The sequence below is a fragment of the Meyerozyma guilliermondii genome, genomic scaffold (genome assembly GCF_000149425.1).
Source record: "Meyerozyma guilliermondii ATCC 6260 scaffold_6 genomic scaffold, whole genome shotgun sequence".
Classification (NCBI taxonomy): domain Eukaryota; kingdom Fungi; phylum Ascomycota; class Pichiomycetes; order Serinales; family Debaryomycetaceae; genus Meyerozyma; species Meyerozyma guilliermondii.
This window is the reverse complement of record NW_001809795.1, coordinates 571,495-598,102: the sequence shown is the minus strand read 5'-3', so window position 1 is coordinate 598,102 and position 26,608 is coordinate 571,495. Positions and strand designations below refer to the sequence as shown.

Sequence of the window (26,608 nt, the reverse complement as noted above, 5' to 3'; positions counted from 1 at the left end):
TCAATGGAAAAGTACAATCGCCGGAGATCTCGAGCATTTCTATCGATTATTTTATGATGTTGGCTCCGACGGTGCAGTGGACTTTTCCAAGGACATCACTACTATTACAGATCATAACTCCAAACGAATGAAGCTTGATCTGGCTGCATAAAATAGGTAATATACACGTTATGTATTAAGAATGACAATATCGTAGACCCATAAAACTACTTTGTGGGGTCCTGACTCTTCAATACTTGTACAGCAGGACCCAATAATCTGGTAAAACCCAGCTTGCCTAAAGTGGCAACCACAACCGTATCAACAGCTTGGACAGTGGCTTGACGGGGTAAGTCGTTCAATAATGCCACCTCCCCAAAATAATCACCCTTGCCCAATTTGGAAACCACTCCCTCACCTTCTTTTATCACGTCACATTCACCGCGTTCGATAAAGTAGAAATTCTCTCCCACATCTCCTTGGGTGACGATCTTGTCGCCTTTATGGTATATTTCGGTGCTGAGTGCGTCTGCCAATTTCAGGCGTTCTTGATTGGTGAGTGATTTGAGAACCTTGACGTCTTTCAAGAAGTCTTCATACATCAAACGACGATTAAATGTGCCCTCCAAGAGAATACGACGGAAAGTCAAACGATCCAATGCCCAGCAAGTGACATTGTCAGATGCAGCAATTACAGTGGCGGCTCTTGGCGAGTTGTACATGAGAGCGAGTTCTCCAAACGAAGCACCTTCGCTGCTTGAATTGACCTTGGAACCATTCACGAAAAAATCAACGGTTCCCAGTTCCACGATATAGAAAAAGTCTCCTTCGTCGCCTTGGCGAATGATCTCATCATTCTTCACAAATGTCTTTTTTGTCAATGCCTCGATCACCGTCTTCTTAGAAGAGCTATCGAGTTGCTGGAACAAGAAGTTACTGGACAATGTCTTGGCCAAATCCTCTTTCTGAGATGCGCTCAAGTTATTAATTGGTGGTCTCCACGAATCGCTCTTGAACTTTCCGGGATTGAGCGCCTCGGCAGACACCGATACTCTACGGTTGGCATTGAAAGCCACCGGGATCTTGGTGGGGGCTTTAGAGGATGCTGGCTCATTTGCACCGGAATGTGTTGGTGCTGGTGCAGCTGCTAGAGGGTCATTGGTGCCCGTAGAAGGTGCGGGTCCGTCACTGCCCACTTCAAAACCGCCTTTGAACAAGGAAGGTTTCTTTTCTTGTCTTTCATCGGCGTGGGAATGTTGGAGCAGATGAGGGTCATTGTCACCGAACGGCGACTTGAAACTGGGCTGGCGACCGTTCGTTGTCATATTTCCACTAGATCCGTGTACGTGCACGTCTACGTTGTCAATGTTGGCGAAAAGGTTAATTCCTGCTGCTTTAGCCTTAGATTGTTGGGGCCACAATTGCGATCTTTGGAGCTCAAGCTTAGTATTAAAGTAATTGGCACAGAACTGTAAAACGTCAAGGGGATTCTTAGCAATGATTTCCTTCTGGAGTTGATTCAACTCGTCTGTCACAAACTTTTGGTTCGACATCGTGGGTAATAAGGGAGTTGCTCGTAGGGAGAAGGGTGGCCCCGCACGACAATCTGGTGTACTGTTGTCTTATATGCAGTCGCGGAACTGGTGGTGGATCTCGGTGGTTATGTGCCGGATCGCCATTCTTTCAAACTGGGGGGGAAGGGTCCATTTATATAGTCGTGACTTTAAGGCCCGGGGTTCAAAGCGCAATATAGCTGATGGAGTTAATGCATGAGAATGTCGCGTCGTTGTCCAGGATATTAGGATGGTTGAATGATTCACGCATATGGTTGCAAAACTTGCAGAAAGTTTGCAGTTACTTTACAGATTCTGTGTATAACTGTCATTTTGTGATGTATCATTTCCTCATTCCGCACATATAAAAGCCAGGACTTTCCCACAGCAAAATCTTCGCCGTTTGCAACCACGGCACCGAAACTTCCAGAAAAGTTCTACATCCATACACCACTGCCACGTCAGCACCAAACCCTGGTGTCTGGTGGCGTGCGTCGAGGCTGTTATAAATTACCTGCGCGCTGGAAGTCTTAACACTCACTACACGTCACCATGGGAAAATCTACCAAGATGTGGATTTCGGGCTTTACGCTCTTCTATGTGTTTTTGGCGGTCATGTTGCCTTTGTTCTCTAAGAATGGAGGTTTAGTGCTTGCTGATGACTCAAATGATACCGAAAATTACGGCACCGTCATCGGCATTGATTTGGGTACCACATACTCGTGTGTGGGAGTTATGAAGGGAGGCAAGGTTGAGATTCTTGCCAACGAACAAGGTAACAGAATCACTCCTTCCTATGTTGCTTTCACTGATGAAGAACGTTTAATTGGAGATGCTGCAAAGAATCAAGCCTCTTCCAATGTTGAAAACACCGTGTTTGATATCAAGAGATTGATTGGATTAAAGTATGATGATAAGATTGTCCAGCGTGAAATCAAGCACTTGCCTTACAAAATTGAGAAGAAGTCTGGAAAGCCGGTAGTGAAGGTTGATTATCAAGGTGACCAGAAGACCTTCAGTCCTGAAGAAGTTTCGGGAATGATCTTAGGTAAGATGAAATCTATTGCTGAAGACTACTTGGGTAAAAAGGTTACCCATGCAGTTGTCACTGTTCCAGCTTACTTTAACGATGCTCAGCGTCAAGCTACCAAGGATGCCGGTACCATTTGCCGGATTGAATGTGTTGAGAATTGTCAACGAACCCACCGCGGCTGCTATTGCTTACGGATTGGACAAGACTGACAAGGAAAAGCAAATCATTGTTTACGACTTGGGTGGAGGAACTTTCGATGTTTCCTTGTTGCTGATCGAAGGTGGTGTATTTGAAGTTTTGGCCCACCTCCGGTGACACTCACTTGGGAGGAGAGGACTTTGACTTTAAGATTGTTCGTTACTTGGCCAAACAATTCAAGAAGAAGCACAACATCGACGTGCTCACCAACCCTAAGGCTATGTCGAAGTTGAAGCGGGAGGCTGAAAAGGCTAAGAGAACTTTGTCGTCTCAAATGAGCGCTCGTGTTGAAATCGACTCGTTTGCCGAGGGTATCGACTTCTCTGAGACCATTTCTAGAGCTAAGTTTGAAGAGTTGAACATCGACTCTTTCAAGAGAACTTTGAAACCTGTGGAGCAGGTGTTGAAGGATGCTGGCGTCAAGAAGTCTGACATTGATGATATCGTTTTGGTTGGTGGTTCTACCAGAATTCCAAAGGTTCAAGAATTGTTGGAGAAGTTCTTTGACGGAAAGAAGGCTTCTAAGGGGTATCAATCCCGATGAAGCCGTTGCATATGGTGCTGCTGTTCAAGCCGGTGTGTTGAGTGGTGAAGAAGGTGTCGATGACATTGTGTTGTTGGATGTCAACCCATTGACTTTGGGTATTGAAACCACTGGTGGTGTCATGACCACCTTGATCAACAGAAACACCGCTATTCCAACTAAAAAGTCTCAAATCTTCTCAACTGCGGCTGACAACCAACCAACTGTGTTGATCCAGGTCTACGAGGGTGAACGTGCCATGGCTAAGGACAACAACAAGTTGGGTAAGTTTGAGTTGACCGGAATCCCACCAGCTCCAAGAGGTGTACCACAAATCGAAGTGACTTTCTCGTTGGATGCCAATGGTATCTTGAAGGTGGAGGCCATGGACAAGGGAACAGGAAAGTCCGAGTCGATCACCATCACCAACGACAAGGGTAGATTGTCCAAGGAGGATATCGACAGAATGGTTGAGGAGGCCGAGAAGTACGCCCAGCAAGATGCTGAGGTGAAAGCCAAGATCGAGTCTAGAAACTCGTTGGAAAACTACGCCCACTTGTTGCGGGGTCAATTGAAGGATGAGAGCGAAACCGGGTTGGGAGCTAAACTTTCCGACGAGGACAAGGAAACCTTGGACGACGCCGTGAAGGAGACGTTGGAATTCATAGAGGACAACTACGACACTGCCACTTCTGAGGAGTTTGAAGAGCAGAAGCAAAAGTTGATCGATGTTGCAAACCCCATCACTGCCAAGTTGTACGGCGGAGCCCCAGACGATGGTGCCCAATTTGGAGACGCCGACAGTGATGACGACTTTGACCACGACGAGTTGTAAACAATGTATCTATAGTTCAATCTAGAAGTTTGCTAGTATATTTATACCAATGCTTATGGTGTATCGCTGACGACAGACAGAAACCTGTACAAAACTCGCACCTTAAAATTTTCCAACAAGCATCAAGGTCACCGGGGGACTTACAATGGCCCATCGTAAACTTCAAAAGTATGTATCATTGAGTGTTTTACGACACTCTATTTTGGTTCCACAAGACAGATTTGCTAACATCAGGGAGGTTGATGCGATCTTCAAAAAGATCAACGAAGGTTGTGAAATCTTCAACTACTACTATACCCGACATGAGGGAGCCACCAACGACTCCCAGCGAGAAAAATTGGAAGGCGATCTCAAGAAGGAGATCAAAAAGTTGCAGAAGTTTCGAGATCAGATCAAAACGTGGCAGCTGAACGATGCTATCGAAGCGGCGATTGCCCCGCAAAAACTTCAGGAGCACCGGAAAATGGTGGAGGAAGCCATGGAGTGTTATAAAGACGTGGAAAAGAGCTCAAAAATGAAGTCGTACTCCAACCAGTCCATAATGCTAGCGGCGCTCGAACAGGGCGAGTATCAGTTGACCCCAGAAGCGGCAGAAGCCGTGGAGTTTTTGGAGGCCAGCGTTGACGAATTGAACGAACAGAACGAGGCATTAGAAGGTGAGTACGACAAGCTTTCGCAGAAGAAAACCCGAAAAACCAATACTGCCACTGAGGAACGAAAACAAGAGCTTGAGTCTTTCATGAACAAAAACACATTTCACATCGAGCGACTCGAGCATATTGTGCACTTACTCAAGCGCAGAAAAGTGAGTCCTGAGTCGGTCATGGCAATCCAAGACGACATCAGCTTCTACTTGGAGTCGAACCAGGAGCCGGACTTCGTAGACGATGAAAATTTGTATGACGAATTGTTCAAGGAAGCATCGCAGGCGTCGGAGCTTGCCGAACAAGAACAAGCCAATACCGGTGCTGCCAACGACAGTTTTGCCGAGTTGAACGTTGTGACACCCAAGCAGAGTCCCGAGCCGGAATCTGACCACAAGTCCAAGGAATCAAACTCCAAGCACGACCACAAACGAGAGCCAGAAAATAACAAAACCAGCTCGTCAGCGTCTACTGCTTCGCCTCCAGCGAAGGTTCTCACCACACCCAACTCAAAGCAGCTGCACCATACCGAGATATCCACTCCAGATGTGTCCAGTCCCGGAATAATCAAGGTACTCAAGCCGGCAGCAACCCCACAGAAACCACTCGGCACTCTCAAGTGGGCTGCGGCTGCTGCTGGACCCTTGGGTGCCCAGGGCAACGGCCATGTTAAAGACACTTCAGAAAGCTCACCATCGCCTCCAGCACTGGCTCCACTTCCCACAAGAATAATCTCTTCTCTGGCATCTTCGACTCCTCCCTCGGCGTCTACCAATAACCCTCCGCATTCCGTGCCGCCTTTGCAACAAGCGCCACATTCCAATGCTCATTCTGGTGGTGTCAACATCCCCATTCAATCGCCGTTACCGAAAAGTGCTTTTGCTTCCAAGTATGTGCCTGTTTTGAACAACTCGACGCTTTCGAAGGAAGAATCGGCATTGTTCCAAGATGTTAATCTTATCAGACTTCCGCCTGGTATTCAAGACTTGATTTTGTCGTTCACAACCACTCGTAAAGTATCCGTGAGCCCTTCTCGCGAGGAAGCCAAGTTACTCAGAAGCACCAGTTCCTACAGCCAGTTCAAGTGCCCCATTCAAAAACCATACCTTCCAAAAATAATTCAAACTTCATTCTATCAGCACGAACCCGATTTTTCTCCAGACCAACACATAAGACCGCCGCTCCAGCTCTTAAAGTGTCTGTCTTCATGGAACCAGTTGAGAGCCGGAGACCTCTTTGAGCAGTATGTTCGCCAAATCCAGAACATATCCCCGCCGGGCGAAAGTGTTGCCGTCGTAAATGAGATGACCATGGTTCTCTTCTATGGTTATTATTACGGAATCACTCCGCTAGAAAACGTCATTGCTGAGTCATGCTTGTACCAGCTTGGATGGAAGCCTTATGCCTCCCTGTCGGAGCTCAAAATCACCCCCAGCGGCAGTCGGAGCGAGACTCCAACTCCGGGTAGATTATCTCCGTTCGACTCTAAGCATTATGAACCTGCTCACTATTACCACTGGTTCAATCGTATGAAACTTCTCCAATCAGCCGAGAACGATGGAGTCGAGTTTGGTGACTACCGAGTGTTTGACTTGAACCTCTGGGAAATCCATGTGAAGCTTGGGTTCAGATTCGACCTCAACCAGTCCCAGACCGCCCCATCTCAAAGTATATGTTGAAGTAAATACTCGTCTCTGATAATACGTATTCTATTTATGACTGCTCTGAAGCTCTGCCGTTTCCATGGTGCCATCGCTATGAAATAACATTATACTTTGTTCGGATGCCATGTACTCGCTCAGTAATTGTGCAAAAGACGAATCGGTGTTCAAGGCGTTGTAGTTTTCGTGTTTTACCTCAGGAGCAAATTCCAAAATTATCGAAGGAGAAACGTATATGCTGGGCATAAAACCTTGGCCTGGTTTTTCCTCCTCGGTAATTTTGTAATCTTTAGTGTTGAAATCTCCACGTGGAAAAATCATCAGATCGAGAACTTTTGACGAAATTCTTGTGCCTTCTACAAGTTGTTCTATAGACTTTGGTTCTGGTTCATCGCCTTCAAAAAAGTCATTATTTTTCAAATTCAGTCTACTGGAACTGAGAGCCTTCTCAGAAAAATTCCCCATAATGTTATGCATAATTCCGTCCCTTTATATACCAATTATTTGCAACCATGGCAGCCAATTTACGCATCTCCAAAAACTATAAAACCGCGCCTTTTTCCCTCCGAAAGTTTTGCTTTTCAACATATAAATCTGTCAGCAAGTAAAAACTGGTCAATATACAACCTCATTCTCGTTTTTCAAGCTATATACCGCACATATTTCGTATTCACCATTTGCAACCAAAAGGTCAGTGTATCTTATATGCCGTACCTCGCGACCGAGGCTGAAATGTGGAGTCGCAAGACCGTCAGGCATTAAAAACTTTGAAGCATTTCTGGTAACCATGGAGTACTACTCGTCGCTTGATGCTTCCCAGTTGGACTCAGAGACACCCACGCTTTTTGAGGTGATCTCTGCGAACCAGCTCGAAGCGCTTTTGTCTCCTTCTTTGCGGTATATATTGGTCTACTATGCGAGCAGGTACCCGTATTGGTTGTTACGAATCACGAACAGGTTTGACGAAATCAATTTGGTTTTGCGAAGCTTTATTGAATGGTATTTTCTCAAGTACTGGCAAGGCACATTCACAGAAAATTTTTACGGTTTAAAGCGTGTCAGTCAGACTCCATTATCGAATGGTAAATACAACAGCGGTAAGATTACCCAGATTGTTCCATCGATGATAGAAGAACGCCGTATGCTCACGACGCTCCAAGCGGCCGTCTCTGTTTTTGAAATTACTGGGGTCTCCTATCTTTCGGAGAAATTCAACTACTGGTACGAGATACTTTATCCAAAGTACATCACTAACCAGCTTATACCACAAGATCCAACTTCTCAGAGGGACCGCCTCCATACAGAACTCAAACGTAAGTTTGTCGAGTGGTATCCAACTGTTCAAAGTGGCTTTAAGGCTGCAAATTTCATCACCACACTTCTCTACTTTAGTGGGAACAGTAAATCACCATCCATCCTCACATACCTATTCAAGATGAATTACTCAAGACTCAACCAGTTTGATTATGATAAAAACAAACCAAAGCTTCCTAAATTCAACGAGAAACACAACAAGGTTAGGCCACCAAACGAAACTGAATTAATTCTTCGCTTCCTTACGCGAAATTTCTTGCGTCCGTCATGGAAGTTGACGAAATTGCTTCTTGGTACCTTCTTCCCCGTTGCCATCTTCACATTAAAGTTTTTGGAATGGTACAACAACTCTGATTTTGGTAACAAGGTTTCGAAGAGCCTGGGCAATGTGCTTGACTCGGTTATTCCACCACCCACAGTAGTGTCGCGAAGTCTCAAACTGAAGTCGGACGCTCCCAAGAAAGTATACAAATCGGAAAGAACATGCCCCCTCTGTCACGAAGAGATCACCAATCCTGCCATCATTGAAACCGGATATGTATTTTGTTATTCTTGCATTCACAACTACCTTGCCAATTCGCACAAAGTTGTCACCCAGAAATTGACTCAAGCGGGATCTGACAATGACTATGAAGAAAGTGATGCTGAGGACTACGAAGACAATGAAGACGAAAAATTGGAGACGAAAACCATAGCTACCAACTTGGATAAAGGGGGACGATGTCCCGTGACAGGACGCAAACTTCTTGGGTGCAGATGGAACTCGCTCAAGGAAGAGTGGGAAATTGAAGGGATCAGAAGGTTGATATTTTAGTTGGCGGTAACGTGTGTAAGAACAGTATTTATCGGTAATTCGTTTTATGTCACTATGGTATATATGCCGTAGTTGGCATATTTCGCAGCCACACTATCGCACGTGGAAGCCGCAAAACATTTTCCAGACATCACTGATCCAACTACTTGACAATGACCACCCTTGAAGCGATCAAGTTTGACCGCACAAACGTTACCTTGCAAATCTTGGATCAGCTCTTGATCCCATACTCAACGGAATACTTGAATATTGAAGGAGTCGACGATGCTTATGATGCCATAAAGTCGATGCAAGTCCGTGGTGCTCCAGCTATCGCAATTGTTGGTTCGTTTGCAATTGTCGTAGAGATTAAGAATCGCCATATTTCATCCATTGATGAATTGGCGGCCAAGATTGACTACTTGGAGAGCTCAAGGCCGACGGCTGTGAACCTTTCAAATGCTTGTAATGAAATCAGAGCTTTGTTGGGGAATTCCGAATCACTCGACGAAGTTTATAAACGTGTGTTCGACTTTGCTGTTGCATTGTATGACGACGATTTGAGCAACAACCACAAAATTGGTCTGAATGGTGTCGACTATCTTGTTGAAAGTTTGCGGTCTCAAAATTTCGAGGGTCCGTTTTCCATTATAACTTATTGCAATACTGGTTCTTTGGCCACGTCCGGACACGGAACTGCTCTCGGTATCGTGAGGTCGGCGTACAAGGCTTTAAGCAAAGAAAACTCGAAGGAAAAGTTCTGGCTTGAGCAGATTTATCCATGCGAAACCAGGCCCTATAATCAAGGCGCCAAATTGACCACTTTTGAATTGAAGTACGAGAAAATCCCGTTCACACTCATATGTGACAACATGGTGACATCTTTAATATCACGGACTCATAATAAGAAACAGGTTAAAGACATCGTTGCTCCCGTCAAATTTGCAATTGTTGGTGCTGACAGAATCGTCCAGAATGGAGACACTGCTAATAAGATTGGAACTTTCCAGCTCGCCGCTATTTTTGATTCGTTCAACAGGAGAAACACGGGTCCAAGGGATTCCTTAAAGATGATAGTCGCCGCTCCAAGAACCACTATTGACTTGAAAACCACTACGGGAGATGACATTATCATCGAAGAGCGTCCTGCGAACGAGCTCACTACTTTAAAGGGACCTATTCTCCGAAAAGATGTAGCTGGAGAAAAGCAGATTGTAGGCGTTGCAACACCAGGCATACAAGTGTGGAATCCAGCTTTTGATGTCACTCCTCATGAACTCATAGACAGCATCGTTACCGAAGAGAAGGTTTACGCAAAAGACAAGGAGGGAAACTATCATCTCTAATCTATAGGTTTACACAAAAGACCACGAGGAAACTATCATCTCTAATCTATAGGTTTACACAAAAGACCACGAGGAAACTATCATCTCTAATCTATAGGTTTACTCATATTCCAATTCCTTAGATACATCGAACAATTCCTCATTGGATACTTTCTTTTCAGCAACTGGTTCTGCCGATTGTGGTCGGTGTTCACCCTCTATGTTGTGCTTCATTATCTCGTCCATGTGGGTATCTTCGATAGTTGGTAACGAGTTGACGTTCTCCCATATTACTTGTCCAGAGTTTCCATACCCAGACAACTCACTCATTTTCACACGAAAGTAGTCAATATCCTTGAGCAAAGAATGCTTTTCGTTGAAGTCTTTGAACTGAGGCAACTTGGTGCAATAACAGTCAACCAATAGTTTTTTGTAGTTGTCGAAAATTTGCAGCATGACGAAGGAATATTTGATTTCCGGAAGGTATTTGGAAAGTGCTTTGGCAACGATTAAGGTTTCCTTAACCAATGTCTCCATGTATGAATGGCACTGTTGAGGAGATTTTAGAGGCTCTGCCCAGTTGATTTTGACAATTGCAGCACAATGGTTGAGAGTTCTGTCGTGCATGATAGAAACGAGTTTCGAAAATAGTTCATTTTCGTGGTCTTTGTAATTCCCAAGAACCCTTTCGTAAGTGAGTTCATCGGTATTTGGAGGTTGTGACAGCGCTCTGCTGCGTTGGAAAAGTGGCTCGCAAGCTTCCAATAATGCAATATTGTACTCGATGAATTGAAGGCATACTGCAAGGTGCTTGGTTTTGATGTGCTTGAGACCAGCAGTTCTGGTGGCTCCCGCATTTAGCACTGCCTGGGAAGCCCGGGAGTTCATCAATTTGAAGTAATTTAGAAGGTTATTTTCAACGGTGTTGTTTCTGCTCGAAAATGCCTTTTGGATAGCGAGATAATCCCGGATGTGTTTGATGGAAGAACAGGCCAAGTCTGGGACGAAAAACGACTCCTTTCCTATTTCTATCTTGGTGATATCTTCCCGGATTTTTTGGCTTGTTTCGCTCGGCTCTGGAACAACGCTAAGAGCTTGCAACCAGGTTTTACCCGAAAAGCCATTTGCACCGTCCAGCTCGACGTATTTGGCATGTTCAATCAACTCATTGACCAAGTCTTGAGTTTGACTAAGAGTTCCAGAGGCTGTGACTTCTTTCCATTGGTCCTTGTCGCACTCGGTTATCAAGGCTCTCAAAGTGTTCAGATGAAACCGATGCACAAAATAAGTTGTGTGGTTCTTTATCCATTCGTTGAGAGAACTTCCAGCATTACTGGCAACATATCCAGGGTTGATAAGCTCGCATTCCTGTAAATATGCCGAAGTCAAGCCGTAAAATCTAAAGTATCTTTCCAGGCTGAGGTCCGCAAGTTGTTCAGAACGCACGTTGATCACCTTGGCCATTCGTATTTGCGTGAGTTCAATCGACTTGTTGATGGTCGAAGTGATGTCGAAAGTGGTTACGTCAAAGCTCGAAGTTGTATCCGGAGGCATAGCCGTCAACGCTAGATCTAAGAGTACTTTCTGGTGAGCAGAAAGCCTTCGAAGACACTCAGACAAGTTTGCAAAAACTGTACGCAACATCAGCTCGAACTCTTCTTCTGACATCGAGCGAAGATACGACGATAAACTGCTCGATGTGTTGCTGTTTTCTGGAGGCACAGACGATGCTCTTGAAGGTGCGGTTGAGTCGCTTGGAGTGTTGTCGTTTTTAGTGGGAAGCTTTTCCTTGATGATATCCTTGATTTCGACCACAACTTTAGCCTGGTACTGCGTGAACGCATCGACCAAGTAGCCCGATTTCGAAAGAATTTGAACATATTGTTTCAACTGCTGTTTTGTGGTTTCGTCCAAGACTTGGTACGATCTGTTTATTGGCCGCTGAGTCCGTTTCGAGCTGATGGACAGTGAAATCCGCTCGTAGGTATCATCTTGTGGTACCTTCAAGTAGTGGTCACGAAGATCCACCATTAAGATTTCCACAAAACGGTCTACAAATCCTCGCGAGCACTCGGCTTTGAGTTCGTGGAGCTGGTGATTAACGTAACCTAGTCCTGCTAGGTCTGTCAATGGCACAAGAGGATGGGGGAAAACGGCACTGTATTCCAGCTGAGAGCTTGCAGTGATCAATTTTTCAATTTCAGCCACTCTTTCCAAGCATTGGGCGTGCTGGCCCATTCTGTAGTCGTTTTGGGCCACATTGAGAATTTTTGTGACTAGTTGAACCTGAAGAACCAACAGCTCCAAGCGCTCCACGTTGCGGCGCCGAATGATTTTGTCGACTATACTAGCGCCCAAATGTGCCTGTTCGGATTCTAGCTGCTCGAGCTTCTCGACAATGGTTCGAAACTGAGCCGTACTGGTGTTGAACTGGGTGTGGATGTCTTGAATATCGCCGATGGTGCTGAAAAACGAGTTGGAAGCCGACGAGATTTCCTTGACGAGATTGATCTCGACGATATCCAAGTAATGAGAGAGCTTGTTCTGGAGATCCGAGTTATCGATGAAGCCGGACGACTCCTCAATGTCCACCACGCCGGAATCGCCGATCACCTGGCGGAACACCCGAGGGTTGTCGAGCTGAAATTCCGACTCTCGGAACACCTGGGGGATTTTGGATATGTGGTCGGTTGTGTTTTTCAAGTCTTTGTCGTTGGAGATCCCCGCAAGCAATTGTAACGAATCTTCTGTGAGAGAATTGTAGCTCAGCTCAAACGTATTGTAGTCTTTTTCAAGCTTCAAGTACTCCTGGAGCTCGGAATCCTTTGGTTTGGCTTTGAGCTTCAGCAATTGGATTTGTTTGATGTCGCGAGACGTTGGCGTCCGCAAATTGACCACCGTGGTGGAGCCTCCGTTGATGGTGACCGACGTCTTCGGAGTTCTATTTCTGCTTGCTCGAGCTTGGTCTGACCCATACGTCAAGTCATAGATGCAATTGGGTCCCAATGGCGAGTTCCCGTCCACATCTTCGTGGTTATAAGCGTGTAAAAATGCTGACGACAGAAAGCTACTGTCGGCGTCGATGCTGTTTCTAAAAGAGCCACTTCTGGTTTGTTTTGGCTGAGACGAAAAAGACAGGTATGCTGACTCCGACGCCAAGTCGTCGTTTAGGTCGTCATTGGCGTCCAAACTCCCTATGGACGGCCTATTTGAAGCCACATCCGACATGGTTCTACACGTGAGAATCGATCGCGAATGTAGGATTTGGGAATCGGTGCTGCTTTGTGCAGGTGCGAGCGAGCAATTTCTAGCTGAGAATTTCCAGCTGAGTAAGCTTCATTTCTTTCTTCACCATGTCAGACAAACAAGAGAAACCAAAACCATGCTGTGTGTGCTTGGAAGAGAAGAAGAAGCGTGACGAGTGTCTTCTTTTCAATGGCCAAGAGTCGGGAAAATGCAATGAATTGATTGCTCAGTACAAACAGTGTATGAAAGGTTTCGGATTTGAAACCAGATAGATGGAGATTGTAAATAGTGGTTTGCTGTAAATAGTCATAGATAACTGAAGAAAGATGAAAATGAATCTGATAGAGAAAAGGAAGAAATGAATGTGAATAAATGTGAATAAATGTACTACTTGTTGATGAAATGAATTATGTGAATACTTGCTCATGAAATGAATTATGTGAATACTTGCTCATGAAATGAATTATGTGAATACTTGCTCATGAAATGAATTATGTGAATACTTTAGAAGATAAATATGAACACATAGGTGTGATATCCATAATTCGGTCTTCACATTCAGCATTCATTTAGCTTCCTCGTAGCTAACCCATTTCTATGTACTTCCGTACGGCTTGTTATTTGGATGGAGCGGTTCTCGTTCGTTTGTTCTGTGAATAGCTTGGTCCTGGATAAAGTTGTCGATGAGAATGAGCTGAAGACAGTTCAATACGATCGGCACGATGAACATCACCACAAAAATTTCAAATTCATCCGGGTATTCGTCTAGCCACACTAGCAAAACGTGGCTGGTGATCCATAGAAGCTGGGTTTCAAAGCACTCAACAATTCCATATAAAATGAATTTTGTGATCATGAGAGAGAGAAAGTATATCCCAAGCTGCTTGGCGTAGGCTCGGAACGACGGCCGTCGTGGATCTGGTCCGTATTCTCCCGACTCAATATGGGTTATGTGAAGGTACTTTGTGGCAACTTTGTTCACTCCCTGGAACACAAGGTAGAGAATGTAAACTCCTATGGTGCAATCAAACACAATATTGAGAAAGTACCAGTCACAAGGATCATCTTCGTCTTCTGGTGGGTTCTTTCTGATGAAGATGGTGAACATTCCCGGCAGTGTTTTGATGATGGAGAGCAAAACATTGAAAACATGGACCCCTAGTGCTCCAATAAGTTGCTTGGACACATCAAACGCCCATACGGGCCACGTCCGTCGTATAGGATACTCATAAAACCTCTTTATTAGCAACGATGAAAGACATAAAAGTCCCAAAACTGCTTGTGTGACTAGCGAAAACGTACCCACAAGTTCACACTTGCCTCCGCCGCTTTCCAGCATCTTGGTTTTGTGAAAAACTGTAATTTTTGCTGGATTAAAATTGCTGGTTATTTGTCTGGGGAAGTAGCTAATTCAAAGAAATGGCTAAATTGCAAGCAAACAACCTTATTTGAATAACCTTATAGGATCGCAATGGCTTCTGGATGACTGATAGTACAAGAATATGCAAAAACACAATCTGTATAGTAATTACTCAACAATCTAATATTTGCCACAAGTAGCTGTTCTTCTCAGTTTCAATCACTTCGCATCTTATCAACTGTTGCTGCGCGTGTGCAGGAAAAAGAGGTGGATGGTTAATCTATGTATATACACAGTTTTATGTACAACCAGCTATGTGTGTCAGTTTGTAATAAGCTTGGTGACAGGTGGAGTGTGTACCTGTAATTTGATCCATTTCTGATTTGGAATAAGCTTCAGTGCCAGTTACATCTCTTGCAGATTCTTATCGCGTAACAATCAGAATCTCAGAATCTCTCCTTACGAGTCTCTTTTCTCAGGATCTATCCTCTCATAAGAATCTCTTCACTAGCCTTTAGCTTTCTCATAAAGAATTTTTGCTCTACGACCAGGCTCCTTCTGCTAGTCTTCTCTAATGGGTATTCTGTTTGTCTGTTCCTAAAAACAGCGACGACAACAGCTTATCGACGCCAGCCGTTCCAGATCCAAAAAACAGCAGTGAGAGCAGGCCAGATGAGGGCGGTTGTTTCGAAAGCGAAGTCAGCGAATGGCTCGGATTGATCGCACGTACTGGAGTAGGTTCAGCAATGGGGTACAGGTGTTGTTCCTGATCTCGTTCTGAGTGCGGAGTGGTACGGTTGAACACCTGTTGGGCCAAAGAATGGCTTGACCTTCTGGTGGAAATCGAGAGTCCGTCATCCGAATCCGAGTCTGAGTCGTCTTCGGAGTCGGAACCAGCAAATGGAGATTCTTTAACTGAGTTATCCGTTGTAAGTGGTATGCGACTGTTTTCACTATCATTTGCACTTAGTGACTCGTTGACAGTGCTATCAGCCACAGCAGTAGTTTCCGGTTTCCCTAGCGCACCATCGTCCTCGATTGTCTTGTAGTCAACGTTGGAACCCATGGCAATATTTTCAGGAACATCGATAACATCTGGGGTTTTTCTACCATAGATAGCATGATTGGGATCCACGGTATAAACGGAATTGTAGTCGTAATAATAATCGTAGCCACGACTGGTGCTGTTGTGCGATTGGCTCAGAGTATAAGGATTTTCGTCGTCGCTCTCTTCGTCAGAAGAACCCAAGTTGAGGGTGGTGGAAGGAAGTAGATGAATTGTCCTGTAGCTTTGCGACGTCGACACCGACTCAGAGACAGACGACGACGAGCCTCCGATTTCTGAGCTCGAAAGTGGAGGAACTGGAAGTCCTGGAATTGAAACACCAGAAGAAGGAGACCGCACAGAAAAAACGAACCCGTCGTCCTCGTCCGATTCTTCCTCCTCTTCGTCGTCTTCGTGTTGCTGGTCCTCGTAGACGTAGTCTTCGCCCAATTCCTCGTTGTAGTCGTAGTCGTCCGAGTCGTACTCGTCGGAAGATATGTGGTCGACAGCAATGCACTGTTGGACCTCATTATTGAAATGAATGCGTCGCTCTTTGGGATCTGGAGTGGGGTCTGCCGACGACGGAGCAAGGTCCAGGTACTTGTCCACGCTCACAAAGCTGGAGGTGGCAGCTGTGGGCATGAAGTATTGCGAGTTCAATTTGGCGGAAATGGCGTCGTAGTCATCAAACTCTGGAACTTCGTTGCCTCGAGTCTCCGAAGCACCAGCACCATCAGCCGCAGCCGCAGCCCGGTGGCCCGCTAGTTGTCTCTCGTGCATGCGACTGGTGGCTTTTTGGAGCTTCATAAGGTTGGCGTGACTAATCATCATATCTTGGACGGTTCTACGCTTCAAAATCGGCTTGGGACTTTTCGATTTGCTGGGCAACGAGATGTCGCCAGCCACGGCAGATGTGGCTGTTGTCGCGGCTCGATGGTTGTCCTCGTCACTGGGTGCGTCGTTTTCCTCATCTTTTAGAATTGGTCCGTATAACCACGTAACGTCGCTATCCTTAGACCAATTGACCACTTCAGGACTAATAGTCTTGAGGTTTCCACGGCGCTGAGCCCACGTTCTCCAGCTAGCATTCTCAAGTCGAGCAGCGTTGGGAACGTATGGTCGCTTTCGTATGACGTACCGCCAGGATTTGGAAATGTCCGACATGTCCCATTTATGCGAAAGATAATCCACATGGCGAGACGGTTCCAGACTTATATCCGTATCATCAAAGGGCAACATATCGGGACTGGTGATGGTTCCAGGCTCATCGTTGGTATCGTCTAGTGCACTAGTGTCGTCTTTATCATCAGTTTGTTCAGGATTCTGTCGGTCTTTCAAAGAATCAGAAACCTTTGGTTCGTCGTCCTTGTCCTTATCGGGGATAAATTCGTCTAGTACGCCCAACGAGCGTGTCCGCTTCAACCGAAACGTAGTATCTTCAAAGTGCTGATCGTCTTCGGCATCCACGTGCTGCGAGGTGGTGGCACCCCCCATGAAGACATCACCTAGATTTTTGGTTGACGACATGATAATTTGAGTTTGTAGCCAATGATACTAAAGCTTCACGGCCGCGAGTATATGCTGGTAGACTTTGGTAGTGGGCTAAAGACGGATAATATGCTGATTATACTGGTGTATCCTTATGAAGTGGTGGATGAGATTGCCAGGAAAAATAGTAGGTTTTGACTCGAAAATTCGCAACACGAAACTCCAGTGGAGACACAACCCCTCGTAGATTGTAAAAGTGATGGAACAACGGTTGATTGTGCTACAAATATGCCAATTATGACCTCAACAACGCAACTCCGAGTCGGTTCGGGATGCGGATTGGCCAGGTTTTTGAGTTGTGGAACCCTAGTTATTGGGTGCTTGTCTAGGACAATGAGTGTTTACAATGTTCGCAAACGCGCTGGTCTATTTGGTTTTGTTTAGGCCAGCAATCGACCCGTTCGATTAGTACACTGTATGGGGAAATTTTGAATTCGGGGAGCACATTTGTGACGGGGTTATCTGCAGGAGCGCGCTACTCAAAGTGGTGACTCGGCCAGCTGGTGAAGGACGATTGCAAAAAAGACAATGGGGAAAGTATGGAAAGCTCGAGTGCAGCAATATATAGTTTTTGGCTGGTGGATGGTGGATTTTGGGCAAACACATATGGCGATAAATATTGGTGGCAGATGACCTGGTCGGGTGCGACCGGACGGATACGGAAATGGCCGCACTAAAAACAATTAATCAATTGACAGGTTTCAGGGTGACGGAACATAGAAGTTGCGGACGGTCAACTCCTATCAAGTGGCTCTGTGGCCGAGTGGTTTAAGGCGGCAGACTCAAGTTCTGTTATCGTAAAGATGCACGCGTTCGAATCGCGTCGGAGTCATTATTTTTTGGATCAAAACAAAACTAGGTTTGTTCTTTCTTTTTGGCCTTAGAATTTGGTGTTAATTGGTTAGCTAGCCGAATTTTAAAGCTGTATAGGTGAGCTTTTTTTGTGACTTTGATTTATCTCAAATTTTCAATTTTTGCATATTCTCTGAGAATCCAAATTTTAACACTCAGATTTTGTTCCAAGATTATATTGGGCTAATGTGTGTTTCAGGTTCTTCCAGTCAGTCAGTTCCAGTATGCTTGATACATACCACGATTTTGCCTTCAATCTTGCTCAAAGTAATATTTTCGCACTGATCTAAATTTTCTGGTTTCGTACTTCTATGGTAATAATTTATGCCACTTATTGAGCAATGTAACATAATAACCCATTCGATGTAATATTCAGAGTTAATGACTGGTGGCCAGACATTCACAAAATTGTGATTTAAATTGGTTCTTTTTGATGTTTTTACATCTATTGTATACAAAAGTTACAACCCGAAAAATGGTTGCAATTTTTGAGATTATTTGGAAGGAAGTTGAAATCTGTAACGCCAACAGGTCGTCACTGCCGAGAAATATCTTCCAACAAGTGGCTCTGTGGCCGAGTGGTTTAAGGCGGCAGACTCAAGTTCTGTTATCGTAAAGATGCACGCGTTCGAATCGCGTCGGAGTCAATATTCTTTTTTTCTTGATTTCTACCCATTCACTTTTTTTTTATTAGTTTCTTCCTGGCCTATATGATTCGTAGCTCTTGTATCCTATGATTGCCTTCCTGGACACCGCTTTCAACTTATCGAGCGACGCTAGTTGCATTGTTAATAGACTCAATTCTGTGCTCAATAATGGCAATGAAATGTCGCTGGTTTCACTGTTTGTATCCAATACTCGACTCAATTGCACAATACGTCGTTTTACGCGCTCATTGTGTTCCATAGAGGTGGGGCTTGAGTCGGAAAATGCTAATATTTTGTTCACTTGGGTCTTTAAAATGTCAACCAGACGGTCCAACAGCACCTTTAATTGGTCGTATGTGTACCCAGAATCGTCAAATTTGGCTGAATCGTTGCCTGCAAGGTATTTTTCATTCCTGGCTATCGTTGTGCTCGCAATCATCTCGGTTTCGTCTGAGGAAAGTGTGAGTCCAGCCGGTTGCACCAGACCATTTTCCGTACTAAACGCAAGTATTCCACCCCCGGTCTGCAGTAACTGCTCTGGATCAACCAAGAGAATGGCTGGAGACGTTTCCTCGCCATAAAGATTTTTTAGGAAAGCTTCAAGTTGATGTAATATTTTCATCGTTCCCACCTCCATTGCACTATTAGATGTGAGAACATACAACCCAACCACCACCTTCTGGGGCCACACAGTGAGCATCTGGCGCAACCTGTTCTGGAAATATGCCATATCTATACGAATTTCACCGGAATTATTAGATGCTGTATTTGAAACAGTTGGAATCTCAAATCCAGTCTGTGCATATTTGACACCTTCACTTGCATCCAGACGTCCCAATACAATGCCATAGTTGTGCTCTTTGAAATTGCGGGTCACAAGCTCCAGAAAATGGAACAAAAGCGTGGGACTTATTTGCACTGAACTCATGCTAACGATTTTAATTTCTGAGGCTTTTGGAAATTGTTATCGCCGCCTGCAGTACCAAAAAAAATCGGTGTGCCTGCACATCACAAATTTCTACGCATCTTTGATGAGAAGAGGGGCACACTTTTGGAGGTTGTAGGTCATACACGTATTTTTCAAATCGGAAAGTTCTGAACATGATAATGTCTCTACATAACCCACTAGTACGAAAGCGAACGCTTTCCAACCCCACGGAACCTTCCAAAAAGCAGAAAAATGACTCCGATGACCATTTGAAATTTTCTGAAAAAGTTTACTCAGAATATGTAACTGCCGCTTTGGATGCTATCGAGCAGGTAAGTAGCTCAACAGGTGCCACAAAGTCTTCAAGTGTACTAATCCAGAACGAAACGAACCAAATCGACGGGTTGGCTGCCAAGATTAACCGACCAGCCGACCATGAAGAATCCATTTCCATTTCAGATTTCAGCATTGTTCTTCGAGTACTCATTCGCAATATCACTCGACTCGATAACAAGGCATGCCAGCATTTGGTCTCGTGCATCATAGCCTACCGATGGCTTGACGTCATCCTGACTCCTATCACCGCATCGAAAACTACGTTTCTTGACCTTTATCTGCATTTTCTTTCTGTTTTGGTAGCATCTCTTCCTCGCTACTTGAACGAGGTTCTTGGGAAGCTTGTGAATGAGTTTTCTTCGGTGGCAGTTACAAGTGAAACTTCAACCACTACTAGCAATTTGCACCATACAATCATCAAAGATATCCTCAAATATGTCCCCACAAGTGTGGGGTCGTTGCCCACAGCATTGACCAAGGGCTTCCCTCATCACCTAGCATCGTCTCCTGCCGAGTTGACCAACTATGTTGCAAATTTGCTCAAAATGCTCGAATATTGTCCGGAGTTGAGCTCTCATATTTGGCAGATGATCATCGAATCCAGCATCAAGCTCGATGTAGAGTTGCAGAACGAGTTGGACGACTTGGACGACGAAGAAATCGAGGATTTGATCAACGGAGAGGAGGAAAAAGAGGAGGAAAGAGATACCATTGGCATCGCATCGGACGAAAAAGATGAAGACGAAGAAAAAGAGGAAGACGAAGAGAATGACGAAGGAGCTTCGGATGACGAAGAGTATTTGCTAGATCCGGTTTCCTCCACCAGTGACATACGTAAACTTCTGCAGAAACTTGACTCTATTATTGAGATAATTCTAACTACCTCAGACTCCGAGTTCAGACAAAATGAAATTTCTACCAAAGGATTGACCATTTTCAATAGCTTGAGCAAGTTGTTCCAAACCCACATTCTCCCCACTCATTTTACAAAGCTGACCCAGTTTTTGCTTTTTCACATTTCCCAGAGTAAGGCTGAGCTTTCCGATGCATTTTTGGTGATGTTAATTGACATTGCATTCAAAGTCGACGAAATGGTGGAAAAAAGAATCAAAGCCATGCAATATCTCTCGTCATACATTGCACGAGCCAAATCGTTGTCTCGGGATCAAGTGGTTTTTGTCGTAAGCTATCTCATGGAATGGTTGAACCGATACGTGCAAGAACGAGAATGTGAAATTTCCGACTACGAAGATAACAAAACCGGCTCCAAATCTGTAGGAGGCATGGAGAGGTTCAAACTCTTCTACGCAGCTTTCCAAGTGTTGATCTATGTCTTCTGTTTCAGACATCAAATGCTACTTAATTCTTCTGGTGAATGGGAATGTGAAATCGACCAGTTTTTCCAGCGGGTTATCGTCACCAAGTTCAACCCACTCAAGTACTGTGACGAAACCGTGGTGTTCATCTTTGCCAAAATAGCTACAAAGATGAACGTGTGCTACTGCTACTCCATCATTGAGCACAATAAGAGAGAGAGAATGCTTCTGACCAGAGGAAAGAATAACTTACCTTCTGCAGTCTACAACTTCAAACTGAAGCAGGAGTTTTTAGATCTCGAAGCATACTTTCCATTTGATCCCATAGTGCTTCCAAACAGCAAAGAAATTATTAGTGCTAATTATATCGAATGGGCAGAAGTGAACCCTACTGAAGACGACAACGAAGACGAAGAAAGCGGAAGTTATGAACAGGACAGCGACGAGTCGATTACGAGCGAGGAGGATGATTAACGATCAGTAAATAGAAATGGTACATTATACATAATAGTCTACACTAGTTTGTAGATCATGGTATTGTGCTAGGTAGAATGGTATCGAGAATGACAGAATATTGCCAAATGAGCAATGCTAGATTGCTAGGTTGCTAGGCTGTTAGGTGAATAGCGTAGCTCGAAAAAATCCGTCGATGAAGAAAAACAAATGCTAAGGAACGTAATGCAATTTTGAAAGTTAACACTCAACTGCTTTCAACACAACAAGCTCAACTTCGGAACATTGACCTCCAATACTTTCATCATACAAGTTGTAAAAGTCTCCAGACAAACACTTGTAGAAGGTGGTTTGCTTTCCAAGAGCCAACTTGCCCCACTTGACATCATCTCTCTTGTCCTTCTTCTTGTCTTTCTTCTTGTCTTTAGACTTCTTCTCGTCCTTCTTCTTGTCTTTAGATTCCTTCTTGTCCTTCTCTTCATTCTCGCCCTTCTTCTGATCATCGGCCAATTGCTTGGTTTTGCTGTCCTCCTTGTAGTCCAAAGGAACGATAGACCAGCCTGCAGCGTAGATGGCACCAGCTTGAGGTGGAGGACCATCGAATTGGAATTGACGGTTTGCAACAATAGAGCCAATACGGCCCTTACTGTCCTTCAAAACTCCGTTCTTGAGCGTCACAGTCAACGAGTCGGAAGAAACACAAGTCTCTTCAAAACCGCTGTCGGAAGAAGAGTCGTTACCCGATGAACTAGAACCAGAAGCCTGGACCTGTCCATCGCTGACTTGAGTAGCCTGACCAGCTTTGGTCTGGTGTTGAACCTGTCCATCGGAGAGCTGCTCGGCGACAGACTTGTGGGCTGGAGCAGTGGTCTGGTGTTGAACTTGACCATCCGAGATCTGGTTCACCACAGAGGCAGTAGTTTTTGTTTGCTGTTGGACCTGACCATCAGAAATCTGGTTAATAACCGCAGCTGTAGTTTTGGTTTGTTGCTGGATTTGACCATCTGAAATTTGGTTCACCAAGTCAGCAGTGGTTTTGGTTTGTTGCTGAATTTGCCCATCAGAAATCTGGTTGATTACAGCAGCAGTAGTCTTACTTTGTTGCTGAATCTGACCATCAGAAATCTGGTTCACCACGGCAGCGGTGGTTTTGGTTTGTTGCTGGATTTGTCCATCGGTGATCTGGTTCACCACAGACTTGGTAGGAGCACTTTTCTGTCCTCCCTTAGAGTTGTGCTGGATCTGACCATCGGTGATCTGACCAACCAAATCGTCTCTCTTCTCAGCTCCCACCTTTGAAGCAGCAGAAACCGCAGCCGAGTTGGTGGAAATTGTCGAAACAGACAAAGCGAACGAACCGTCAAAACTGGCAGTGGCACTGGCCGAAGAATCCAACGTTGCGGTGGGCGTAAGCGTGCTCCATGGCGCCGAGGGAACATAGGCGGCCGAGACCGAATAAGCGACAGACAAAATCGAAAGGTAAAATTGAATCTTCATGTCAAAATTGCCGGATAGGGTTAACAATTGGGAGCTAGGCCCGTATTTATATTGCCACCGTCAGGCATCAAGGGGGGAGGTGCATCATGCACGTTGATAATTGTCCATTTTTAGAACATAAACGACGCAGATCGACGGACACCGGGGAACTAACCGAGACCACAGCCAAGATCAGAAAAAAGAAAGATCGAATAGTCTGGAGTGGGTGTGTGTAACTGGGTATCCGAGTACTTGTGGTGAAATGCCTGTGGAGTACTGTAGTGAAGTACTGTGGTGAACTCCTGTGGGAAGTACGTTACCCCCTTCCTAAGCCATTACACTTCCTATTATGGCGTTGTAATGACGTGCGTAATTGACACTTTAAATTTAGACCGCACCCGTGCACCCATAATGGAAGCCTCCTGTGATGTCATTCTTGCTGTGCTTTCGGAACATGCAGGGCCTGATTACGAACCCGTGGAATCCGACGGGCTGTGGTGACGATATTGGGAAGGTTTTGTTTTGGTTATATTCCAGTAATTTAACCACTCAACATTCAGCACCTCTAAACTTTCCACTTTTTTCCACTTGATCTCCAAACCACCATTCAGTGATCCTTCTCAAACACTCGTATCCATACCCCTCAATGCATTGACCGCAGCAACTCCTAATTGTGAATGATTGGACCTGGGGATATACACTCTCTGCAGGAACACACTGCCTTGGGGCACCAGTGCTAATGTGCTGTTTTGCTCTAACCACTTGCTCTCAATTGCTCAACCACCCCTCATTGTTTCTTGGAACTTGTGAACCCAATTGCTTGTGATTTATCCAATTTATTCAATTGCTTCTGCCAAGACACACAAAGTACATTTCTCGCAGCTCCGGTCGACATGCACTGGGCTTCATTCGATGCACTTTTTTGAACATTTTTCTACATTTTTCTTCCAATTGCCGTTCTTCTCGTCCAGTATAAAATTTCATCACAAGTGCCCCGTTCGTTTTCAATGTACTGGCCGCAAGCATGAGTGCTCCTTCACATAATTCCATACTGGCAAGGTGGTCGTTGTCTTTGATACCCAGCGTATTGGCCATCATATCGCTCATAACGAGGTCTACTTCGTTGTTAGGGAAGTTGTCTCGAATCTCCTGGTGGGTTTTGCGAGAAAAGATATCACCATGTAAAAATTGTGCACCCTCTGGAGGTGTACTGGGAATGATATCCACCCCCAAAATTTTGGGTTTCTGACCCAATTGAGCCATTCTTTGCATTGCCACCTGCGTCCACGCCCCGGGAGCAAACCCCAAATCGACAATTCGTAAAGTATTACGTTTGAAAAGCAGAAACTTGTGGTCCAACTCTATCAACTTGTAGGCTGCTCGAGACCGATAATGCTGTTTTTTGGCCTCTTTTGTATGTGGATCGTCTTTCTGACGCCGTAGCCATCTCTCCGACGAGACCGACGACTTGGAACGAATTTGAACATTCAATTGACAATGTTTTGATGTGCCGCTATAACTTGTATAAAGATGTATTTTGACAGCATGTACCCCACGGCCGTAACTCGTCCCATTTCCGACCCGATTACAAAATTGTCCGAGAATATGCATTTTCTTTGTTCAAATGTGCTTGGCTCCACCTTCTACTCAATTTTCATCGCACGAATCTGCTTATCTCTCGACTGCCATTTTCCAGTTGAACCTAACCCCATCGCGTTCCTGCAGACAACCCTCATCTCAACTTTTTCATACACTCAACCTAGACACAAATAATGTCTGCCAATATGCTCAGCCTTCTTTCGGAGCACCCCGAAAGGGTGTTTGAGCTCTCCAAGAACGACGGGACGCATTATTTTGACCTGCTTGTAAAACAGTTTTTGGATCCCATAGCAAAAGAGTATTCTGTGTTGGATGAGATATACGTAGATGGACTTGATTCCAGCCAGATATATGGCCAGACAAGAATGGTTCTAGATGGGGTTGGAGACAAGTTGATGCATGAAGTTATCCCTGCTTTGAAAGCGAAAAGTATGGATAACAATGACGAGGAGGTTGACGAAGACGATGAAGATGTTGAAGAAAGTGATGTCGAAGGTGAAAATAACGAACAAAATAAAAGTTTAAGCGGTGAATCTGAAGACGAAGAGGAAGAGCAAAACTCGGGAGAGTCTGAGGACGAAAATTTAGGCGAAATAATGGGCGAATTGTCGGATGAGGATATCGACGAGGAGCCCTCACAAGGAGACGAAGATGAACCACAAACGTTCAAGAAAGACAGTTTTGGCTTGAATGACGAGTTCTTTGATATAGATAGCTTCAACAAGCAGATCATAAACTTGGAAAAGCCAGAGGACGACGATGAGATCGATTATATGGACAGCATGAGTGAAGAAGACGAAGACGAAGAAGTAGCATACTTTGACGACTTTTTCCCAAAGCCTGCCAAACAAGAAACCCAAGAGTCTGGTCAAAACTCCTACAGCTCAGATGAAGAAGAACCCAACGAACAAGGCCTCTCAGACGGCGAATATGAAAACGCATTAGGCTCAGCCATGCTAGATATGTTTGAAGACAAGCCACAAAAAAATACAGCAGCGATGTCATCTTTCGAAGCACACCAGAAACAAATTCAGGAAGAGGTTGCCAAGCTCGAAGCAGAACTAATTGCAGAAAAGAAATGGACAATGAAAGGTGAAGTCACCGCCAAGAGTCGGCCCGAAGACTCTCTTTTAGAGGACCCAGAAACCATGGATCTTGAGTTTGACAGAACCGCAAAACCCATCCCAGTAATAACACAAGAGCACACTGAGACTGTCGAGGACATGATAAGACGAAGAATAAAAGCAGAAGAGTTTGACGATCTTCCTAGGCGAGTGGTTGGAGATGTTGCGAAATTTCACAAAGAAAGAGTTGAAGTATCGGAACAAAAATCCACCAAATCGTTAGCTGAGTTGTATGAGGATGAATACCATCAAGCTGATCCACAAACAGAGGTTTCTGACGAGACGAAAAAACAGCATGAAGAGATCGACCAATTATTTTCGTCTCTCAACCACAAGCTTGACTCTCTCTGTTCGGCCCACTATGTGCCCAAACCTCACCAAGGACGCAGCTTGGAAATCAGAGTGGACGACGTCACTGCGCCAACTATTTCAATGGAAGATGCACAACCCGCTTATGTCGATTCGGGAACTTCATTGGCACCACAAGAAATCTACAAACCAGGTGAAAAACAGGATGGAAAAGTTACTCTTAAATCTGGCTTGTCGTATGCCAAAGATGAGCTTTCTCGTGATGACAAGCAGCGGTTGAGAAGAGCCAACAAGAGAAAGAGAGCCAAGGAACACAGCCAAAGAGAATCGCCGAACAAAAAATCAAACAAGAAACAGAATACTAATGATGTGGTTTCCACGCTTGCTAGAGCTAAGAACGTTACGCTTATCGATAAGAAAGGAAGACATACAGATGTCAAAGGTAAAGAGAGAAGGGAGACGACCCATTCCAGCTCCCAGTACATGCTTTAGAGCCCACTTTATCGTTAAA

General features: G+C 44.8%; 16 protein-coding genes and 2 non-coding genes across 18 annotated transcripts; 11 read left to right on the top strand and 7 right to left on the bottom strand. All coding sequences in view use genetic code 12, as the record gives it.

Annotated features, from left to right (window-relative positions):
- Positions 1-206: 206 nt before the first annotated feature.
- BCY1 (cAMP-dependent protein kinase regulatory subunit) lies at positions 207-1,532 on the bottom strand (the record flags this gene model as incomplete). The annotated part of the gene is made up of 1 exon (XM_001482931.1): positions 207-1,532. One exon carries the CDS (start codon positions 1,530-1,532, stop codon positions 207-209), a length of 1,326 nt encoding a protein of 441 aa, XP_001482981.2.
- Positions 1,533-2,084: 552 nt separating this feature from the next.
- PGUG_04935 (uncharacterized protein) lies at positions 2,085-2,774 on the top strand (the record flags this gene model as incomplete). Its single annotated transcript, XM_001482930.1, has 1 exon — positions 2,085-2,774. One exon carries the CDS (start codon positions 2,085-2,087, stop codon positions 2,772-2,774), a length of 690 nt encoding a protein of 229 aa, XP_001482980.1.
- Positions 2,775-3,173: 399 nt separating this feature from the next.
- On the top strand, positions 3,174-4,121 carry PGUG_04934 (uncharacterized protein; the record flags this gene model as incomplete). The annotated part of the gene is made up of 1 exon (XM_001482929.1): positions 3,174-4,121. One exon carries the CDS (start codon positions 3,174-3,176, stop codon positions 4,119-4,121), a length of 948 nt encoding a protein of 315 aa, XP_001482979.2.
- A 145-nt stretch (positions 4,122-4,266) lies between these two features.
- NOT3 (CCR4-NOT core subunit) lies at positions 4,267-6,444 on the top strand (the record flags this gene model as incomplete). The annotated part of the gene is made up of 1 exon (XM_001482928.1): positions 4,267-6,444. The coding sequence occupies one exon, from the start codon at positions 4,267-4,269 to the stop codon at positions 6,442-6,444; it is 2,178 nt and encodes a 725-aa protein (XP_001482978.2).
- Positions 6,445-7,213: 769 nt separating this feature from the next.
- Positions 7,214-8,554, top strand: PEX12 (ubiquitin-protein ligase peroxin 12; the record flags this gene model as incomplete). Its single annotated transcript, XM_001482927.1, has 1 exon — positions 7,214-8,554. The coding sequence occupies one exon, from the start codon at positions 7,214-7,216 to the stop codon at positions 8,552-8,554; it is 1,341 nt and encodes a 446-aa protein (XP_001482977.2).
- Positions 8,555-8,706: 152 nt separating this feature from the next.
- PGUG_04931 (S-methyl-5-thioribose-1-phosphate isomerase) lies at positions 8,707-9,879 on the top strand (the record flags this gene model as incomplete). The annotated part of the gene is made up of 1 exon (XM_001482926.1): positions 8,707-9,879. The coding sequence occupies one exon, from the start codon at positions 8,707-8,709 to the stop codon at positions 9,877-9,879; it is 1,173 nt and encodes a 390-aa protein (XP_001482976.2).
- Positions 9,880-9,978: 99 nt separating this feature from the next.
- On the bottom strand, positions 9,979-13,086 carry PGUG_04930 (uncharacterized protein; the record flags this gene model as incomplete). The annotated part of the gene is made up of 1 exon (XM_001482925.1): positions 9,979-13,086. One exon carries the CDS (start codon positions 13,084-13,086, stop codon positions 9,979-9,981), a length of 3,108 nt encoding a protein of 1,035 aa, XP_001482975.2.
- Positions 13,087-13,211: 125 nt separating this feature from the next.
- Positions 13,212-13,376, top strand: COX17 (copper metallochaperone; the record flags this gene model as incomplete). Its single annotated transcript, XM_001482924.1, has 1 exon — positions 13,212-13,376. The coding sequence occupies one exon, from the start codon at positions 13,212-13,214 to the stop codon at positions 13,374-13,376; it is 165 nt and encodes a 54-aa protein (XP_001482974.1).
- A 323-nt stretch (positions 13,377-13,699) lies between these two features.
- Positions 13,700-14,443, bottom strand: PGUG_04928 (uncharacterized protein; the record flags this gene model as incomplete). The annotated part of the gene is made up of 1 exon (XM_001482923.1): positions 13,700-14,443. One exon carries the CDS (start codon positions 14,441-14,443, stop codon positions 13,700-13,702), a length of 744 nt encoding a protein of 247 aa, XP_001482973.2.
- Positions 14,444-15,035: 592 nt separating this feature from the next.
- Positions 15,036-17,036, bottom strand: REG1 (protein phosphatase regulator; the record flags this gene model as incomplete). Its single annotated transcript, XM_001482922.1, has 1 exon — positions 15,036-17,036. The coding sequence occupies one exon, from the start codon at positions 17,034-17,036 to the stop codon at positions 15,036-15,038; it is 2,001 nt and encodes a 666-aa protein (XP_001482972.2).
- A 770-nt stretch (positions 17,037-17,806) lies between these two features.
- Positions 17,807-17,889, top strand: PGUG_06061. Its single transcript has one exon. It is a non-coding gene; the product is annotated as a tRNA-Leu (tRNA).
- Positions 17,890-18,473: 584 nt separating this feature from the next.
- PGUG_06062 lies at positions 18,474-18,556 on the top strand. The gene has a single exon. It is a non-coding gene; the product is annotated as a tRNA-Leu (tRNA).
- Positions 18,557-18,599: 43 nt separating this feature from the next.
- On the bottom strand, positions 18,600-19,484 carry PGUG_04925 (uncharacterized protein; the record flags this gene model as incomplete). The annotated part of the gene is made up of 1 exon (XM_001482920.1): positions 18,600-19,484. The coding sequence occupies one exon, from the start codon at positions 19,482-19,484 to the stop codon at positions 18,600-18,602; it is 885 nt and encodes a 294-aa protein (XP_001482970.2).
- On the top strand, positions 18,643-19,137 carry PGUG_04926 (uncharacterized protein; the record flags this gene model as incomplete). The annotated part of the gene is made up of 1 exon (XM_001482921.1): positions 18,643-19,137. The coding sequence occupies one exon, from the start codon at positions 18,643-18,645 to the stop codon at positions 19,135-19,137; it is 495 nt and encodes a 164-aa protein (XP_001482971.2).
- Positions 19,485-19,657: 173 nt separating the features above from the next.
- RRN3 (rDNA-binding RNA polymerase I transcriptional factor) lies at positions 19,658-21,610 on the top strand (the record flags this gene model as incomplete). Its single annotated transcript, XM_001482919.1, has 1 exon — positions 19,658-21,610. One exon carries the CDS (start codon positions 19,658-19,660, stop codon positions 21,608-21,610), a length of 1,953 nt encoding a protein of 650 aa, XP_001482969.2.
- A 219-nt stretch (positions 21,611-21,829) lies between these two features.
- PGUG_04923 (uncharacterized protein) lies at positions 21,830-23,086 on the bottom strand (the record flags this gene model as incomplete). Its single annotated transcript, XM_001482918.1, has 1 exon — positions 21,830-23,086. The coding sequence occupies one exon, from the start codon at positions 23,084-23,086 to the stop codon at positions 21,830-21,832; it is 1,257 nt and encodes a 418-aa protein (XP_001482968.1).
- Positions 23,087-23,905: 819 nt separating this feature from the next.
- PGUG_04922 (21S rRNA (uridine2791-2'-O) methyltransferase) lies at positions 23,906-24,676 on the bottom strand (the record flags this gene model as incomplete). Its single annotated transcript, XM_001482917.1, has 1 exon — positions 23,906-24,676. One exon carries the CDS (start codon positions 24,674-24,676, stop codon positions 23,906-23,908), a length of 771 nt encoding a protein of 256 aa, XP_001482967.2.
- A 161-nt stretch (positions 24,677-24,837) lies between these two features.
- Positions 24,838-26,589, top strand: MPP10 (rRNA-processing protein; the record flags this gene model as incomplete). Its single annotated transcript, XM_001482916.1, has 1 exon — positions 24,838-26,589. One exon carries the CDS (start codon positions 24,838-24,840, stop codon positions 26,587-26,589), a length of 1,752 nt encoding a protein of 583 aa, XP_001482966.2.
- Positions 26,590-26,608: the final 19 nt, after the last annotated feature.